The sequence below is a fragment of the Ursus americanus genome, chromosome 20 (assembly GCF_024610735.1).
Source record: "Ursus americanus isolate L20-20 chromosome 20, mUrsAme1.1.p, whole genome shotgun sequence".
NCBI classification, from domain to species: Eukaryota; Metazoa; Chordata; class Mammalia; order Carnivora; family Ursidae; genus Ursus; species Ursus americanus.
The window spans coordinates 11,830,609-11,851,247 of record NC_142146.1 but is presented as its reverse complement, the minus strand read 5'-3'; the positions used below and the strand labels follow the sequence as shown (position 1 = coordinate 11,851,247).

The 20,639-nt window shown below is 49.4% G+C and overlaps 1 protein-coding gene across 12 annotated transcripts in view; it reads right to left on the bottom strand.

The window, feature by feature from the left end:
* Positions 1-20,639, bottom strand: part of TRAK1 (trafficking kinesin protein 1) — a 116,153-nt gene that overhangs the window by 40,615 nt on the left and 54,899 nt on the right. For 11 of the 12 annotated variants that reach the window (XM_045798153.2, XM_045798149.2, XM_045798150.2 and 8 more), the window contains one exon: positions 3,788-3,864. In XM_045798153.2, coding sequence (XP_045654109.1) covers positions 3,788-3,838 — 51 coding nt within the window. In that variant the 5' untranslated portion in view covers positions 3,839-3,864. Of the gene's footprint in view, positions 1-3,787; positions 3,865-19,176; positions 19,304-20,639 lie in introns of those variants that run through there. The other variant, XM_087870122.1, reaches the window with a different exon arrangement.

Sequence of the window (20,639 nt, the reverse complement as noted above, 5' to 3'; positions counted from 1 at the left end):
GGCTCAATCCCAGGACCCTGGGATCAAGCCCTGAGCGGAAGGCAGACGCTTAACAACTGAGCCACCCAGGCGCCCCAATAAATAAAATCTTTAAAACAAAAAGTTATCTAAAACAGCTCATCTAAAATTTATAGTAACTAAAAACTTATTGTTGTCACTCTGGTTTTTCTTTACTAAGAGGACAGACCGGTTGGGCTTCTCTTGGAGGATAAATGTGAATGAACACATTGGCATTTATTACAACCAGCCAACATACGGTAAATGTTTACTTCTGAAAACAGGCAACCAGCTAGGAAATGACCATTGGGTTAAACTACAGTGAGAATGAGAGACTACAAATAAATAATTTAGGCCCTTGGAAATAAACTATTGAAAGATCCGGTTCCCTCTTTCCTCGGGAAACTGCAGCCAGGTGGATGAAGCTCATTCCAATTGCTCGCTCCCTCCTCCCGCCCGTGCTTTGCTTAAAAAGACTGTGACTTGGCTCAGCCCCTTCTGCCAGCGGCGCTGGTGCTGTCTGACACAGCCCTTGGAGATGGAGAGCACGCCTCCCACACTTCGCGCGACTGACTCATCTCATTCACCAATCTCAGCATAAAATACATGACTAAGGGGCCCTCGGAACAACCCTCTCCAAACTGGGGGGGGAGGGCGCGGAGGGAGGCAAGTTCTGCCCAAAGGTAAATCCAAAGGCAGGGAGACAAGGCAAGCCCTGGAATGGTCTTCCCCTTAGAGGCAGAAACAAAAGCTCCCCGCTGGCCACGGGCTGCGCTCTGGCACCCTGTGCACACCCCCGCCCAGCACCCTCCCTGCACGCGGCAGGCCTGCGAACCAAAGCAAATGATTGGAGGAAGCGGAACCAAAGCCAAGCCAAGCAAAACACAGCCCGGTACAACTGTCACGTGACCGAGGCAGTTAGACTTTAACCGGAACCCACCTAGTTCCAAAGAAAGGCGGTGACTCAGAGGCGGTTCTTATCAGCACAGGGAGAAGAAGGCATTACAAATAAAACACAGGGACACACAGACCACTGCCATGATAAGCGGCTAAAAATAGAACAAAGAATGCACAACAAAGCCACCTGAAGGAAGCGCCCCACAAATATTCCTTTCGACAGCTCAGGGTTTTTAAAAAGAGGGCAGCATGCTCTCTGGGGAGTGACACTTGTTTAGATTAGCTGGGGGAACGGGAACTACTGACACCCAGTATCTGCACGAAGGGCTGCAGGCCCAGGCTCCTTCGGCAGCAATCCCCAAACGTCCAAGCAGACACAGGTCTTGGCCTGGGAGGGATCACCGGGCACTACCAGCTCCAACTTGGCAAGAGCCAAGAACTGCGGGCAGCAGACACTCACAGAGGCCGCATCCCATAAAATATATGACCCAGTTTGTGTTTTTAAAATGTCCCACTGACAGCCAGCAGACTATATTCCCCAAAACTAAATAAATAGGGCAGTCAACACTCCAGCCAAAAGCAAGAGTCACACGCGCTGCAGGTACCAGCCTGGGGTGCAAAGCAACCGTGTGGCCCTGGGCTGCTTCTGTCCTCTGATTCAGGTCCCTTCACTGAGATGGGAGAGACAGTGGCACCCACAGCTGAGAGCTACTGCAGAACTGATGAGACGACGCACGGACAACACGCAGCTCTCAGTAACGATTTACCCTTAATAACAAGCAGGACAGCCGTGGCAGGCATTTACAAAAGGCCTATTGTTTCCAAGGTTAAAAGGGAAGAGAACCCCCACCCCCCGCCCCCAGCCATGGTCCCCACCTTGGAAAAGCTTCTAGGCTAATCCGGCTGGGTGAACAGAACAAACGCAACTGCAGGATGACTCCTGTGCTGGGGGCTCATGGGGGTACAGACCACCCGGGGGCCGTGGTGATGGTCAGCTTGGAAGGTCCCCATGAGCCCTGCGGCACAACACTCAAGGCCAGGGAAAGACGGGGCAGGTCCCTGGAGACAAGCTGGAGGGGGTTTCAGAATGTGATTTGTGTGTGGCTTTGGATGACACAGTGAGGACTTCTAGGTGTCTCTAAGCGGGGGGGGGGGGGGGGGGGGGGGGTGGCAAAGTGGCCATGGTGGGCTTGGGATGGCGGCAGCTGCAAAGAGAAACAGAAAACTCCCTGCTGAGGCTCTGGGGGCTGATGGAGTGGAGTGGCCTTGGAATGAAAAGAACGGTCCAGACATCCCCCTCAGAAGACCCGATGGCTAATGGTGTGGGGTGAGGAGTGGATGCTGGAACTACTAGGGGATCCGGACAGCATGGCACTATTGGGGGAAATGGACATAGTGGGAAACATTTTCTTTTTTTTTTTTTTTTAAAGATTTTTTTTATTTATTTGACAGAGATAGAGACAGCCAGCGAGAGAGGGAACGCAAGCAGGGGGAGTGGGAGAGGAAGAAGCAGGCTCATAGCAGAAGAGCCTGATGTGGGGCTCGATCCCAGATCACCAGGATCACGCCCTGAGCCGAAGGCAGACGCTTCACCGCTGTGCGACCCAGGCGCCCCGGAACCATTTTCAAAAGTTAGTGCTGCCAACCAAGCTAGCCTCCCACGTGCCTACTGCCAGCCACCATAATGGTGGCAACGGGAGCACCACCAGAAGGCCTACGCCCTAAAATGCCTCCCAATGGTCCTATCACACAGCCAAAAACCTAACATCACCTATTTGAGGCCTAGGTGTTGGTAACTGCTGTGACACGCCGGTGGCCAAGCAGTCTCAGCTCCTGCCCACATGCCACCCAACTGGGTCCATGAGTGGAGGGCTGGCTGCAGGAGGAAGGGAGGGGAATGGATGGCTGGGCAGGTGAGCCCTGAGGAACTCAGGGGGAATCCAAAGAGTCCAGCCATCGGAGCAGCTGGGATAATACTAGATGTGCAGATGGGAAAAACACAGGGGAAGAGAGACATAAAAAATGGGATACAAAGATGCCTCCCCAAACTCTGGCTCCCACCACTCCTGCTCGGTCCTGTGTTTCAACCTTGTCCTACCAGTGGCTGAAAATGACAACAATGATTTCTGTGTCTCCCACATTATTCTACTCCTTTCCTGGAGAAGAGCTGATGAGTGGTAACATGACCCAAAGGCAGTCTTGGTTCCAGAGCAGAAACGAGGGTCTAAGCACCAGTGCCATTAAGGACGGATAACGTTGAAAGACGGGCATTTATTCAATATATACCTCTAAGAACTTGCTGTGTTCGGGCTGGTTCTAGGCATGGGGGTATACATATGGTGCTCATCAGTTTGTAGTGGTGTGCACAGCACCGGGATTCTCAACTGCCAACAGAATGCTAAGAAGAAACCGAGAAAACCAGAGTCCCAATACCAGCAGCTCATCCAATTCTAAGCAAGTTTCCTAATTTTTTTTCCCACGATGATTTTGATTATTTCTATGCTGCATAATATCCCCTGAACCTGAGGTAAGTTCAAAAAAATTACAAAGATATAATAATGATGTATTTTTCTGACACTTTTGGATACCCTTAAAATAGAGTGTTACAAAATACTTTCAGGGCTTTTAAAAATCTTAAACCGGGTATTCTAGCAAATATTCCTATTTGGTGTCATTAATACATTCCTTTTAAAACCTAACGTACCTTGTGCAAAGTTACAGCTACAAAGACCCGCAGAGCTACCAGTTCAAAAAGTAAAGGCCCTGCCCTGTACCCCGAGAGGGCCCCATTTTGGGGATTCTTCACTGAGACAGACAATAATGTACGCTATAATCAATGTAAGTTATAATCCGTCAATCATAAATGGCTCTTTGCCTCCCCGGAAACACTCACCTCCTCCAGAAGCCGAGTGACAGCATCTATGTCATTATACGTCTTAGTCATCTGGCCAACTCTTTCAGCACATAAAACTGCAAGAAATAAAAGTGGCAATGAGCTACTGATGTCACAAACCTGCCAAACAAATAACCCATCTAATAAAGTGGCCTTCAAGTCGTGCCTGTGTGTCGGGCACAACGGGTCGCCGGTTTTGCTGGGTTCGAGCCACACTGTGCTCAGCACCACTGGATTTCACTTCCCAGTTCCAGGGAAGAGCCTCAGGGGGCTCAGGGGAGGGGGTAACTTCCAATCCTGCAAGGTTCTGATACTGTGTGTGTGTGTGTGTGTGTGTGTGTGTCTATGTCTGTAACTCTGTGTGTGTGTGTGTGTGTGTGTGTGTGTGTGTGTGTTGTGTGCACGCGCTCTTAGCGGTGGCACAGAGGACCAGGCGCTGGAGTAGAAAGGGGTCTGGCCTCATATAAACTCAGCAAACTGAAATGGGTCAGCAGCACAGCCACCAGTGTGTGAATGATCAGAAAGCATCACAGGTCTGGACCTCGCTAATCACAGAGACCCAACCACAGGGACAGAGTGGGATCCTTCGGAATGTGGCTATTGGTATAATTATTAAATAACAATCTTAGCTGACCGTTTCATAATGGCACAGCCCCTCCCCCCCCCCCCAAATGGCCTACATTCTAAGGCTAGACAACCAGTTTCCCTACCATGGAAACTAGGGTCGTAGGTTCTTTTTAACCAACACCCAAAAGGCTGATTACACTCCTGCCATACACAGGCGCATGCGTGCACACGGAGTGCTATTTCACCACATATGTAATTGTCTGTGGTCATAAGAGGCTGCCTGCAGGCCACTTTAGGACGGGTGGGTCTTTGTTCTCCTTCTGTTGGAGAAAAAGGTCGTGCAACGAAAGAATGCTTTAGTCTGCGGAAAAATCGCAGGGTGGTTTTACTTTAAATCGATGACAAGGAATCGATCTGCAATTCCACAAACACCAAGAAGGGTGTCACAGGGCTTTTCTGTGGAGGGAGGAATGAACGTAAATGGGTTTAGGACCCAAGTGTAAAATTTTTTAAAACTTGCCACCGGTAACGCTTTATAACTAAGACTCTACAAAATAATTCCTTAAGAGCCAAAGACTTGGTTCAGCTTTCACAGTGACCCACATTCAGTAACAGCCCAAGCAAGGCAGTTGGGAATTAAGTGTATTACTAAGCCAACCTCTGTAGCATTGCTAATGGCGAGCTGCAGCACGAATGCAATAGGTCTCTCTGAATATTTTATTAAATGCAAGTAAAGATCACCCTAGTGAATGAGCTCAGAGAAATCCAATCCGTTGGAATGATTTTCTAGCTTAAAGGGATCTGAAATCTGGTTCCAAATCTGAAACCCCCTGCCAGCTCTCTCCTCCACCTGACACTTCTCTGGGAGCTGGAAAGAAGTACACTGCCTCGGGCACTTTCCTTCCCTCACCTCCAGTGGGGGCTGTCCAGCTAGGAAAAGCGAGGGAGATTCGTTAAGGGTTGGTTTAAATCAGAATTTACTTTGATGGAGATGGAGGCCAGATGAAATTGCTGTCACTTGTTCATTAGCTCGGGATCATGAGAAATCTTTACTAAGTAAAGATTCCTGCATCCCTGCAGGCGTTAGTTTTCAGGCCAGACAACTGCTCTGCGGCAGCACTGCAGGAAAAGACGCAGGAGGCCCCCCAGACCCCTGGCCCGGCAGGCAAGCATCAGCATGCCAGGCTCATCAACCGGAACCAGACCCCGGCAGGAACAAAAGGGCTCTGTGCTGAAACCAGGATTGCGACTGGGGGCTGCTTAGCGCCTACCCACCCTCTTAACTCAGAGCACCAAGTCCTCCGCTGTTGTGGAGACAAAGAACACGGGGCTATGCTTTAATCGGGCTCCATGTCACCCAAACAGGAGAGAGCAGGATTCAGAGCTGCTTTTTCCCTCTAGAATAATTTTTAAGCTAATTTTTTCAACTAATCATGTGTGATTAATCATGTGTAGATAATCACATGTAGACTTAAGAAATAGTACAGAGATCCCTTACACCCTTCACCCAGGTTCTCGCAATGGTAAAATTCTGTAAAATTGTATCACAACCAGGGCACTGACTTTGATACAATCCATGAATCTGACTCGGATTTCCCCAGATTAATTCTTACTGAGTGTGCATGTGTGCACCTGTGTGTGACTCGTAAGCTCTAACAATCCTATTACCTGTGTAGGTTCATGTATCCACCACCAACAAGATCCTTCGTGTTTCCTTTTATAAAGCTAATTTTTAAAAAGTTTTAACGTGCTTTAACCATTGACCCAATAAGATGTACATTTGGAGCAGTGGTTTTCTCTCATTAAACAGACACATATTGTCACCACGCACACAGGGACGGGAGGGCAGGTGTGATCTTTCACAGTCAGGGCTGCAGAGTGAGATAGAGACCTTCCAAAAGTCCCCACGCTTTTTACAGCGCCCAGCTTCAGAAGTCAGAAGCATAAATGAAAAACCACTGTTGACTCTGAGATATTAAAAGACATGCACTGTTATTCCAGTTATGTTTTTAAAAATACATATAATCCCAATGGGGAAAAGATGTACTGACTTATAATAAAAACAGGGGAGAAAATTGGGAAAGCCATAAACATACTGACATTTAGATAGCATTACAAATTTTAATTTTTTTTTTTGTAGCGACCACGTACTGAAGGGGAAAAAATTACTTAAAATATTTTTCAGAAAGTACACAGTTGACTATACTATAGGGTCCTGGGATTCTCCCTGATGCAACTTTTTAGAGAAATCAGTAACAGCAGCAGCAGACCTTTACTGAGCACACTTCCTATAGCCAGGCCATGTTCAATAGCCCTCTATACGGATTATCGATGAATACGACAAGACAGGAACTTAAACTAACCCCATTTTAAAACGGGAAACTGAGGCCCAGAGAGGTTAACTAACTCCTCTGATGTCATACAGCTAGCAAATGGTGAGTTTCGATATAAGAAGAGACTCCCAGCAGGGGCAGCTGTTAACATTCATAGAGTCCCTGCTATGTCTGGGGATTTAATGTGCTTTTTCCTTAATCCTCACCGCAACCCTGCAGGGTAGGTGCTGTCATGATGACCATTCCACAGATAAGAAAACTGAGACGTTAAAGGGGCGCCTGGGTGGCACAGCGGTTAAGTGTCTGCCTTCAGCTCAGGGCGTGATCCCGGCGTTATGGGATCGAGCCCCACATCAGGCTCCTCCGCTATGAGCCTGCTTCTTCCTCTCCCACTCCCCCTGCTTGTGTTCCCTCTCTCGCTGGCTGTCTCTCTCTCTGTCAAATAAATAAATAAAATCTTTAAAAAGAAAAAAAAAAAAGAAAACTGAGACGTTAAGGACCCGACCAAGGTTGTGGCAAAGGAGGCTGCATGGCAAGGACTGCACGTAGGCCAGTCTGGCTCACGTCCTGAGTTAGGGAGCCATAGAGGATACAAGGGCGAGGCTGAGGCCAGCACACATCAACAACATTGAGGAAGCAGAAACAGAGTGAGAAGCATTTGTGATATAGGGGAGAGATCCCCAGCGCCGGGGCTCTAAGGCTTAGGTTTCTATAGGAGACTCTACCAAGGTCATGGGGCTCCAGATAAGCCTTGTAGTTGTGTGTCTTGGGTTTTTCTTCCAGGAAATGAGGGGGCAGGGGTGAGAACAACGAGGTGGGAAAAGGACCAACCTTTAAACAGTAAGACAAGTACAGGCTGCACCTTCCAAGCACCGACTTTCTAGATATTTAATCTATAAGAAACCATGGTCCTGTTTCTCTCTCCTGTTCCATGGGAACAACATTCCAAAGGGAGGCTCCAGTTCTGACCAAGGGAGAGCTAGCAAATCAATCCGCTTCCAAAGGATGTTCAAAAAACAAACACACACTGAAGTAAAAGGACAGCCATAAACCTCTATAGTAATATGAAAAAAACTAGGGTCTAAGTCCTAGAAAAAGAAGCATAACACGCCTACGGTAGCAAAGCACATACACCGTACATGTAGCTCCCCTCTCGCAACATCAAACGTGCAGCAGGCTCTGTGCCGACCAGGACAGGAGACCTGCCCCTTCCGAGGCACACAGAAAACAGGCTGCCCATGTGCTCCATCCGGGCAATGCCAGGCAGGGGCGCAGGGTGTGTGAGGCCTGGCAAGTCTCTTTAAGGAGTCTGGACTTCCATGATGGGACAGCAGAAGCCACTGGAGGGTTCTCAAAGAGGGAGAGTCCACGTAAGAGCTGTATTTCAAAAAAAAATCTGGCTACAGTACAGAGAAATGAGGGGGAGCGGTGGTCAAGACCGTTGATTAACCCAAGGCAATCCTAAATGGCTGTGAAAATGGAGAGGAGTGGTCTCTTGGGAGAGTTAAGAGACCAGAAGGGGTGGGAGGTAAATCAACCGGGACAGAGGGGACACAAGCACTCCATCTCCTAGGCCTACTGTCCCCTGGCAAAACAGGTGCATGCAACGGAAGGTCAGAAGCACGAAGGGGCTGTCCTAGCTCAGTCACAGGCAAAGGGGACAGTGGCTAAGGTCAGCATGGGAATAACGTGACAGGCAGAGGGCCCACCGCAGGAGGAATACCCTCCCAGGAGCAGGAGGAGCTAATCATGGTTTGCAATGAGAAAAGAATCCAGTGCCTGTCCTTGGGTGGGCAGGTGGAATTGTGAAGCCAGACTGGAATGAGTGGCCTTGGGCTGGCTGAGCAGAGAGAGGGAGGCCTGTACTGGGCCGTCAGCTAATTGAGGGAGGGAAGAGGGTACAGCTCTGAGGGAGTGGGGCCGGCGGCTTTGGCTGAAAATCAGGAACGCAAACTTTATGCAAATTAAACCGTGCCCAAAACAATTTTGAGAATAAATGCTGGCAGCCATGTTTCAGCTCCGGTTCACAGATGTGAGATGGCAGTCAACAAATCCCCAGTATCTACAGAGATCAGGCCCTGAAGAGAGATGAGTCCCTGCCTGATGCGAAGGATAAGCAGCCAGTGGGAAGCTCGGGGTGACCACCTGAAGCCCAAAAGAAACCCCTGCAGGAAAGAAACCAATGGGGCCAGGGGCAGCAGGGGTGGGGGTGTGGGGCTCCATGGTCAGACCAGATGTGGGCATGGGAGGGAGCCCCGGGGCAGCAGTGGGAGAAGTGGGCAGGGGTGGGGCAGGCAGTGGAGCCGCCGGGGCAGGCAGTCAGATGCAGAATGGCAGGCCTCAGCAATGAAGTGGAGGGCAAGAAGGTTCCAGCACACAACCTGCTCTCCCTAGGAACCCGGGCCTTCTCATCACATCAACCGGCTCTACAAGGCCCCCTTGACATTTTGGCCTTATCAGACTTCTCCCAGAAACTATGGCTGGCAGCCCTCACTGCTCACTTACATAGTGCACTGTGGTGGAAAGATTCTCCTAAAGTTGTGTGAAAGATTAGCTCTCCTCACTTCTTCACCTAATTTTGATGACATTTCTCCTATGTCAGTTTTACATATCTTTGGAGCAAATAAATGAATGAATATTTTGCACCCATACAAATATGTGTGTGTATACAGGCATAAGTGCACATATATATACAATTAAATTATAAATATATATATGTGTGTGTGTTTGTGTGTATGTGTGGGTGGGTGGGTGGGTGTGTGCACCAAGACCTCAGGAGACACTGCTCCCTTATAGCACAAAGACCAAGTCACCAGCATCCATGAATAGAAAGAAGATATTCATGACTGCCCATTTTCTTTGCATTTGGGTCATTTGGCTTACGTTCTAGCTTATTCACAGACCATTTCTTGAAGTAATGAGAACACTGCTTTTCAACTTTCGAACGTGATTCCAGTCCCCTCCCTGATAATTCCTCCTCTTACCTTACAACTTTTTAAAAGTAAATTTTATTTTCTATAATATTTATAAGAACCCTAACCATACTGAATAAGCTTTCAATATGCCCAGTCTAGACAGGCGCTGGCAGTTAGGTGTCCGAGACAATGGTCCACAAATCAGTGGGTTATCCCTCTCTCACTGTGACCAGTAACAGCAGTTGTCAGTTGAAAAAGCATCCCTACGGTTGGCCCCGATCCTCCAGGAAGTAAACTGGGTAAGTACCTACTGTCTGCCCTGCCCCCGGCAAGGGGTGGAAAGTTCAGAACCTGAAAGCCACAGGCTAAAAAGATTCCCTCCACACCCGTGAAATTCTAAGTGAGTCCCCCACTGGTGCTAAGTTTCCAGGCATTACAAAATAAATGTCCTTTAAAGCTTTGTCTGTGCGTTTTTGAATTTGGTTTGGCTTGGTGCCACATATGCCTATTTCCTTCTGCAGGGCCTGTCCCTCGCCTGCTTCTCCATCTGGGGCATTCCTGCTCCTCCCCATGGCCCAGCAGGACAACAGTCCACCACTGTAAAAACTGCACTCTTCCCAGCCAGCCTTCCCTTGGAAGACAGCTAGCAGACTCCCAGACTGGGCCAATCTGGCAAAGCATTTTGATGAGGGGGACATCTTTATTTTCTTAATTTATTTATTTGAGAGAGAGAGGGCAATCAGAGAAAGCGAGAGAGAACACAAGTTGGGGGGAGGAGCAGAGGGAGAGGGAGAATCAGGGTCCCTGTTGAACAGGGGACCCTGGGATCATGAGCCCAAGGCAGATGCTCAACGACTGAGCCACCCGGGCGCCCCAAAGGCAGGGGGACATCTTTAAATGGCTATTCTGCCCCAGCCACATGGCAGCACCCCCTGCGTACCTCAGCCAGTGACAGTGCTGGTGGGTTAGACACATGTGTCCCCACACTTTAAGGCAGGGAAACTCAGGCTCTGAGAAGTCAGATGAATGGCCTAAGGTCACACACTTTACAAGTCCCTTACGCCCCTGTCCAAGAGAAAAAAAAAACCTACGTCCATACAAAACTTGTACACAAATGTTTACAGCGGCATTACTCATGATAGCCAGAAAGTGGAAACAAACCCAAATGACCCTCTCCTGGTGAACGGATAAACAGAATGGGGTACGTCTGCCCCCTGGCAAGCTACAAAGCCGTGATAAGGTATGAGGGGTTGGTACACGCAGCACGTGGAGGGACCTCAACGACCGTACGCTCAGAAGCAGCCCGACACGAAAGACCATACACTGTAGGCTTCCTTCCGACGCAGTATCCAACACAGGCAAATGAGACAGAAACAGCTTAGTGGTGGCCGCGGCTGGGAGTGGGAATGGGACTAGCCGTGAGCGGGCATGGGGGAGCTCACATGGGGAAAGGCAGACACATGTTCTAGAGCTGGACTAGGGTGATGGTGGTACAACTCTGAGAATTTCCTCAAAAGTGTTACACTGGGGGCGCCTGGGTGGCTCAGTCGGTTAAGCGTCTGCCTTTGGCTCAGGTCATGATCCCAGGGTCCTGGGATCGAGTCCTGTATGGACTCCCTGCTCAGTGGGGAGTCTGCTTCGCCCTTTCCCCCTACTTGTGCTTGCTTGCTCTCTGCCAAATAAATAAAAAAGAAAAAAGAAAGAAAGCATTACACTGTCCATTTTAAAGCAGCTGAGTTTTAAGGTATGTAAGTTATACGTCAATATTTTAAGTTACCAAACAACACACAACTAAAAATACTGGAAATACGCAGACTCTGTTCCAACCACTGCCCCACTACATAGCAGTGTAAAAGCCTTCTTTTGTTACCTCGATCCCTGACTGAGCCTTCCCCAGATCACAGTGGTGCACTCAGACAGCAACAACTTAGCAATGGCAATCCCCACCCCAAAACCGGCAAAGCACACACATGTACTAGCCCGCCCCACAGAGAGCACGTTTGCTTAGATGACTGTCATTAAAATTTGCACAGGTGATAACATCAGTAAGGAAACCAAAGGCCACCTCGGTCCAGTTTTTGAAAAGAAGGGCTCTGGACCGTTTTCCCAGGCATGATGCTTGCGCTCTTCTCTCAAGCTAGAGCCTCGTCTCTGGCATAGCTGTTGTCCTTCACCTATCTTCAAAATCATTTAGACTTGGCCCAACAGCCCAAGTGGAGTAACTACTAAGACCCATAAGACACACATTATTTGGTTTGAAAAACAAACAAATGAAATAACTATTTTGATGCAGCCCATGAAGTGGGTGTAGGAATAGAGTGAGGACCTACCAAAAATGGCCATGGCCAAGGCCATAATGAAGGTAATTCTTACAAATGGCCCACGTTCCCTCCCACCTGGGCTATGGAAGTCACATGAAGGCAGTGGAGCGTCTTCTTTGGGGACACACGTAATTGGTGCTCAAAAAAGATGAAGATTTTGTTTTCTCCCAGACCAGTCTTTGGAAAGAAAGGCTCATGTAACCAACACCCCAGAGACGGGTGAAAACATAAAAGCCCCGGAGTATATCTTGTTGCCCCAAGATAAACTAATGTCCCAGAGAATCGCCTCCCCTCCCCTCCCATCCCCTCCCAGCTCCCTGGGGAGTGGGGGTAGGAAAGAAGCCATCTGGAAAAGGGCAGTCTTAAGTCCAATGTGACACAAAGGGATGATGCAGGAAACTGCTAAGAAGCAGTGTTCAAGAAGGCATCAACTAATAAGCAGCTGTGCTCTCAAGCCAGAACCAAATGGGCCGACAGAGGCCGCCACTCGTCTCGGTGCAAGGCGCTGGTGTGTCACAGCAGCCTCGGAGCTGGACGCAGGGACGGTGTGGTGGCAGAGGCCAGCCCGCTACAACAGCAGTCTGTCCGGCCACCACCAGCGTCTGCGTGGCGCCCCGTCTGTGAACTGGGGTGGAGGAGGGGCAGCAGGGACCTGACAGTACAGTCTGGCTACACTGAACTGCTCGTCAGCAGCGTTAACTACAATGCTAGTGTGACTGTCTTACTGGTTCACTTTCCCCACCAGGTGGGCCGAGAGCAGAGCGCCACGGGAAGTTCCTGAAGAGGCAGGGAAGAAGAAACAAAAGGACTACTGAGTCTCCCCAACATGCCAACTGCTACCCTGGGCATCTTACAACGGACTGGACTATTTCACTTAAAACCCAGCAGAGTTCCATAACATAAACATGATCCCCACTTAACACACCAGACAGGGAGAGAGGCCAAGTGGCTTGTCCAAGGACATAACCGTGGTCTATTGGGCGCCTTAATCATCCACCCCACCCCAGGCTAGAACATTCAGTGCTGATCTCTGGTGTCCTTCCATCATCGGGATATCTACTGAGGGCTAACCTGGTGGCTAGCAATGGCTCACTGATGACGGCGCTCCCCGTGCTGGCACTCCGCCAAGTGCTGGATGGCTGTCACCTCCTTCAGTGTTTACATTCATCCTAGGAGAAAAGTATTACTGCTCTCCACCCTTTAGACATGAAGAAACTGCCCAAGGTCATAGAGCTATCATGCCTGATCAGTGTGACCCCCATGAAGGCGTGCTTAACCACTGTCTGCTGAGTGAATACATGAATCTCTCTCTCTCAAGCAGGTAAGGTGCTTGCACAAACGAGCATCACGGAGAGGAGCAAGCAGGAAGCGCCAGGTGAGAGGCGCTGTTGGGAGTTCAGATACACGAAGACTGGGGATGGCAAGGGGTCAGGGGACAGATGCCAGAAGTAGGCAGAGCAGCAAGGGGACCCCAAAAGGCTTGGCCCTGACCAGCCCTGGGGTTATGCTGGTACCTGCACCCCAGGAAGAGGACCACCCCAAGCAACTGACATCACTGGAGGCCTGCGTGGGGTGGCCATGGATACCACCAACCAAACCCCAGGCTGGAGATCAAGGTCACGAACACCACGAGCAAACAATGCTGAGGCCAGTACTGATAAGCCGGGTCAGCTCCTTCCTCATGCATGACCTACAGGAGAGAGTGCTACACGGCTCGCTCACATGCTGCTGGCCACCCTGTGTCAACACAGACACGGGCGGGACCCTGACGGCGCCTGCTCTGGCGCAGACATCACAACCACCTCCCCTCCAGCCATTCTCCACGCAGCCCAGCCCCCCCACCAGCAGCCTGGGATTTCCATCGCAAACTGGAGGAATGTGCTGTTGGTGCTGCCTCTCAGGCTTCGCCTTGGAATCAGCTGGAGAGCGTGCACAGCCCAGCAGGGTGCGGCTTTGCACAGAGTCCCATGGGGCCGGCCCCGGGCTCTCCATCAAGCTCCAGCTAGGTTCCCACTGCCAATTGTGGTTTTCTCTGAGATCTCTGCTTTTCCAGATGATAATTTCTGGTTAGTGCTCAACACCTGAAAACTGCCCTTTGTGCAAAAGACTGAGGTGGCCCCTTCCATCCTGGCCATCAGCGGCCACCTCTGAGGACGGGACACAGGCTTTCGCGCAGCCGGTGGGCTCAGGAAACCAAAACATGCTATGAGAGCACCGAGTTAACCCCAGAGAATTCCATATGCTCTTTTCCAGTCCTGCCACCTGCCAGGAATCGGGTGAGGAATCTTGCAGTTGGGTAACAGCCTCGGGGGTGTCCAGATGAGAAAAAATCACGAAATCAGGCTCCCTTAGACACTCCCTTAAGAAAATGGTGGGAATCTGCTGCACAGAAAACCACAAGGAAACAACCACAAAAATTCCCTCTTGGCCAGCGTTTTCCTGTGCCAGCGCCAGCGCCCTGCTTGGCGAGGAGGGGGCACGACCTGCAACTTCACGCCCAGCAGCACTGAGCCCTGCTCCCTGCCCGCTCCCACCCCGAGCAGAGGGGACTGCGCAAACAAGCAGAGGCCTCCTTCAAGAAGGCCATGCAGCTAGAATCTGCTTTAGGTCAGTTCTATTCCTATGCTGTTCAAGTCCTCAGGGGCCAGAAGACACAGAGCTCAGACACTTTCTCAACTGAGAGCCAAGCCGCCCCTTGCAGCTGCATGGTGGGAGCAAGCTGCTTCTCCTGGGAGTCCCGGCCCCCTGTGAGCACCCACCTTGTGGGTTAGAACCATTACATGAGATGATGCCAGGGAAGGCCTCCACACCCTTAGCTTCGTGCCTGGCTGTGCTGGAAGGCAGACCCCGGGCAGGGTGATGGTGGTGGGACCCGGGACAGGGACAACCCAGCTTACCTCAGTTGCTCTGACTACAAATGGGAATAGCATTTATTTCAAAGGCTGTTTTGCAGGTTAAAGGGTGACATTAGAAAGTGCCTGTCACCCCGTCAAGGTGACCCGAAGAGAATAAATGTGTCCTGAATCCACAGCTACCAAAGCAACCCAGCACCTCTTATAGATCATTAACAGGGAAGAAAACCACCTAAACCAGCTCAGAATTCAGGGAACAGTTATGTCCACATCCTGCACATAATTTCATTATTCAAGAGCATTTTCTTCCACATGCAGGACTTGCTTCCCATTAACTAAGACACAGGCGGTATGACAGCGTCGGAGAAAAGCAAGGGCCTGCCCTGCAAGTGGCTTGCTCTGGGACACAGGACTGGCTACAGAAACCAAACCTGCCAAGCCAAACCTCCAGCTTCTGATCTATGCTCCAGTCTTCCTTCAGGCCAGGAGCCAGTCTTGTGAATTCGACTTTACAAAGAAAACAGCACGTTGGCAAGAAGGTGTCTTTCTTTTGAGCTTACTGTCCTAAAACTATTATTAACACTTCACCCCTCCAGGACACCGAAACATTTTATTGGGGAAAGGAAGGAGATGGAATGGGAAGGGACAAAAGAGAAGAGAATTTAAGTCTGTTGGGAGATGGCAAATACAGAGCAATGCCCCCCCTTGAATGTGATCTTAAAGTAGGGGACACGCGTTGGGGGATGCCAACAAAAAGATGTGACCTCCGTCAGTTGACCTGTGAGCTGGCCCAGGGCACTCAGAGGCTCCCTACTCCCTCCCTATCCTTGGAATGTGGGTTCGGCTGGCCTTTCCTGATCCCAGAGGCTGTTCCAAGGTCACAGCCTTGAGTTGGTGATGTGGTGTTGAGAACACCTGAGTGGTATACATGACTAAACCCAGTTAAAGCCTCTATAGAATCTTCTAAGGTTTGGCAGGCAGGTGTGGGGAGCCACTGTCTTTCAGCCACCCAAGGCAAGCCTCCTATGAAAGTTCTCTTTGCTTATAACACCTGCCCCCCACCAATCTGGAGTGGCCTGCCTCCTTCTTCATCTCTCCCTACCCATGGGGAATGGGGGCGGGTTTCAGATTACACCCGGGAAGCTCCGGACAGGGTTGTGAACCAACACCCGTGGTTATCTATGAAATGTGGACCAGCATAGGACAATGTACATCGGAATCAACCAGAGGGCATGTTAAAACCCAGTCTGCCGGGCCCCACCCCAGGGTTCTGGCTCAGCAGGTCTGGGGCAGGGCCCGGAGAAGGTGCAATTCTAACACAATCCTGGGTGATGGTGATGCTGATGCTACCGGGCAGGGACCCCACTTTGAGAACTGCTAGTATAATGGTTGAAGAGCAGCCGGCCTTGAGCCGTTCTACGCAGGTTGAAATCACTTACTAGCTCTATGACTCTGGACAAGGTCACGTAAGTTCCCTCTTACAAACCTGTGACATGGAAATTATAACAGAACTTAACCTCATAATGTTGTTTTAAGGATTAAATGTACAAATCCATATAAAGTACTTAGAATGGTGCCCGGCACACGCAGTAAGCACACAACGAACACTGGGTCTCATCATCTTCTGGCTCACAGTTTTTTCCTTAAAGTTAAAAATATGGATATTGGGGGGGGGGGTGCCTGGGTGGCTCAGTTTGTTAAGCGTCTGTCTTTGGCTCAGGTCATGATCTCGGGGTCCTGGAATCAAGTCCCACATCAGGCTTCCTGCTCAGCAGGGAGTCTGCTTCTCCCTCTGCCTCTGCCTGCCTATCTCTCTCTGTCAAATGAACAAATATAATCTTAAAAAAATATATAGATATAGGAAATATTTGCAATACACAATTTTTTCTTCTCTTGACTAGGCTATAAGACTGCTCCAGAACCTTGTGTAGCCTTTAATTTAGAATCATATGGTTCAATGACTGGTTTCTAAAATCATCTTACTATGCTTTACGGCGACTGCTCACCCCACACTTTCATCTACACAGGGATCCCTGGAAGATCTTGTTAAAAGATGGGTTATGACTCAGTGGGTCTGGGGCCTGAGAGTCTGCATTTCTAACCAGTACCCAGGTGATGTGGGCACACGGGCCACACACTGGGTTCCACAGCTGTAAGGGACATCCGCTGATCCAGGTAAACCTACAAGGGCACACGGATGCCTTTCCCCCTGAGCATTTCCAGGAACCTAACACAATCCCCATTACAGGGCACTTCTTTTACCTCCACCATCTCCTTTGTGGAAGGGTCGGGCGGGGAACCGGGCCTCAGCACGGAGCCCCTGGCTCTCTTCTGGCTGTTCCCTTTCCCTGATTTCTCCAGTGTAATGCTTTTAACTGGCCTGTAGGTAAAATGTTAATATTTTCAGGACAGACACCTCAAAAGAAAAACACTTCTGGTATATGGCCAATTATAAATAATTTTTAAAATAAAAAGTACGTTGAGGGGCGCCTGGGTGGCACAGCGGTTAAGCATCTGCCTTCGGCTCAGGGTGTGATCCCAGCGTTCTGGGATCGAGCCCCACATCAGGCTCCTCCGCTATGAGCCTGCTTCTTCCTCTCCCACTCCCCCTGCTTGTGTTCCCTCTCTCGCTGGCTGTCTCTATCTCTGTCAAATAAATAAATAAAATCTTTAAAAAATAAATAAATAAAATAAAATAAAATAAAATAAAATAAAAAGTATGTTGAGACATGAAAATAGATCATCACAGAGCAGAATTTTGAAAAGGTATTCACATTGTTTTTACTCAAGACCTAAAGGACATACATGCAGTCAGTGTTTAAACATCCAGTTGCACCCCAAAAATCCCTTTCTCTGGGGTTTCTCTGGGCTGTGGGTGAAAGCCAGAGAAGCCCAACTAGGAAACTCACACCAAGCCTTTGGGCCTATTATTAACACTCTCCCCCTTGTCCAAAAGCAGCATCCCTCTGATAGAGCTGATGATGGGTTCCCAAGGTGATTTCAACATCAGCCCTTGCACTTTTCTATTTGGAATAATCTGAGGGGCACCTGGGTGGCTCAGTGAGTTTAGCATCTGACTCTTGATCTCAGTTCAGGCCTTGACTTCAGGGTTGTGAGTTCAGGCCCCATGGTGAGCTCCATGCTGGGAGTGGAGCCTACTTTAAAAGAAAAAAAAAATAAAAAATAAAAAAGAATAACCACTTTGGGGAGCCTGGGTGGCTCAGTCGGTTAAGCCACCGACTCCTGATTTCAGCTCAGGTCATGATCTCAGGGTCATGGCTCCCCGCTCAGCAGGGAGTCTGCTTGAGATTCTTTCTGCCCCTTACTACCCACACCCCTGCCCCACCGCTGCTCACTCTCTCCCTCTCGAATAAATAATTCTTTAAAAAAGAAAAAAGAAAAGAAAGAATCTGAAGTTTGGTTCTTTTTTAAAAAATCCCTATTTCAAAACAGTGATTAATGATTTTTTAAAAATAATGCCAGCACATTATAGGAAATAAACAAACTGAGGGTTGCTGGAGGGGAGGTGGGTGGGTGATGGGCATTAAGGAGGGCACGTGATGTAATGAGCACTGGGTGCTGTATGCAACTGATGAATCCTAAATTCTACCCCTGAGGGGTGCCTGGGTGGCTCAGTCATTAACCGTCTGCCTTCGGCTTAGGGCATGATCCCAGAGTCCTGGGATCGAAGCCCGCATCGGGCTCCCTGCTGGAAGCCTGCTTCTTCCTCTCCCACTCCCCCTGCTTGTTTTCTCTCTCTCGCTGGCGGTGTCTCTCTCTCTCTCTCTGCCAAATAAATAAATAAATAAAATCTTGAAAAAAAAAAAATTCTACCCCTGAAATTAGTAATACACTCTATGTTAATTAATTGAATTTAAACATAAAAAACAACAAAATAAAAATAACGCCAGCACAAAAACATACTTTATTTAATAATGACTCAGTCTCTTGCCCATTAACTTACCAAAACCCATTCAGCCACAAGAAAACAACTAAAACTCTTCAAAAAGAGTACTGGAATGCCGCAGAGGAAAAAACAAACAACCAGACAACTACTGATATTTGCAATAACATGTATGAATTGGTTAAGCACCAGAAGCCGGACAAATTAATGCACACGACTTGATTCCACCTGCATAGATCAAGAACAAAGGAGCACACAGATCTAAGGTGACAGAAGCCAGGACCATGGTCTCCCTCCTGGGGTGCGAGGGGCCTTCTCAGGGTGCTAGACATGCTGCATGTGGTTTTACACGGGGGTCATTACAAGCCACTCACCACATAAGATCTGTGTACTTGAAGTTACACCTCAATAGGAAAATAGAAGAGTGCTGTGAGATCAGTAAAACAGTTAGACGCTAACAGGGAAAGGGTCAGATTTGAACAAAGTACAGAATTTACCCTCTTCCAAGAGGTCCAGGCTTTCATGCTGCTCAACAGGGGTCTTCCTCTCTTCATTCTGGTAGTCATACTCAAAATACTCTTCTTCCCTTCCCACATCTCTCAGGGACATTGCTGAAGTCACCCCAAAGCCCAAACATGGCCCTAAGGGGTGGTTCTTGGGGTAGCTCCCAGCTGTCTGCCCAGAGGAGCCATTGGAGCCTGGGCCCCTGGGGCACACGCCGGGCCCTGGACGGGGCAGAGGACATTCCCTGGTTGAGCTGGAGTGGAGGGTGTGCACAGGGAATTGGCCCAGCGTCACCCAGGACGGACCGGAAGGAGCTGGGAGGAGGGACAGTGTGGGGCGAGGCAGGGCGGGGAGGAGCACCTGCCAGAATGGGAATGCCCTGCCTGCCCCAGGCTGACCCCACCAGGTGCCGTTGACTCAGAGGGGAGGAGGGCAGGCAGGTGCAGGGCTGCAGGTAAGCTCTCCACCTCCAGATTCTTCTCTCCACTCTTCCTCCCCCCAGAAGCAATGAGGAATGGTAGCTCCCTGCAAGTTTCATAGCAACAGCACAGGGCAATACCAAACAAGCCTGAAGCAGGTACACCTGACTAAAGGTAGGACCCCAACAGAGCAGCTGTCCTGGTGAATAACTGCCCAATGCCCTCGGATGAGAGAATTTCAGTGGGCGTGCTCCAGGAACTGAGACCAAGCTTTTATCTTTTTTTTTTTTAAAGATTTTATTTATTTATTTGAGGGAGAGCATGAACAGGGGAGAGGGGCAGAGGGAGATGGAGAAGCAGACTCCCTGCTGAGCAGGGAGCCAGACAGAGCGCTCGATCCCAGGACCCTGGGATCATGACCTGAGCTGAAGGCAAACGCTTAACCTGAGCCACCCAGGCACCTCTGAGACCAATCTGACTTTGACAACAGCCTGACACAGTGCTGAACAGGGAAGGAAGTGATCACTCTGACTCCTAGCAAAAGGAAAAAAACAAACACATGGCAGTAACCATTACCTATTTTAAGCTCAATTCACTCTTTTGGTAATAATACATTGCATTTGCTGTTTTTAAATCTGCGTTTATAACCCCCGCTCTCATCCTAAATCTGTGTATTCACAGGCAAATTTATAAATTCTAATTGCTAGGATAAGGGGGGAAAAAAAGCTAAAGTCTAACAGTTAACAGTGTTGCCTGGAAGAAGAATCCACAGTTTAATTGTGTATCTCAGTACCAATTCCTCTGTACTGTCTGATTTTGCCTTTAACAGTGAAAATGGCAGGTTCTTCCATCAAAGCCACTGGAAGGTGGCCCCGAGCGCTGGCAGCTGAGAATTGCAGCACATTCTGCAATTTCTGTGCCTCGGCCGCCTCCCAGCTACCCTGTGGTGGGTGTCCCTGCTCCTAAAAGCCACAGCAGGAGACCTGTCCCAGCTCTTGCCCATTCACCTCCCCCAGGTCACCAAGAGGGAGGCTTTC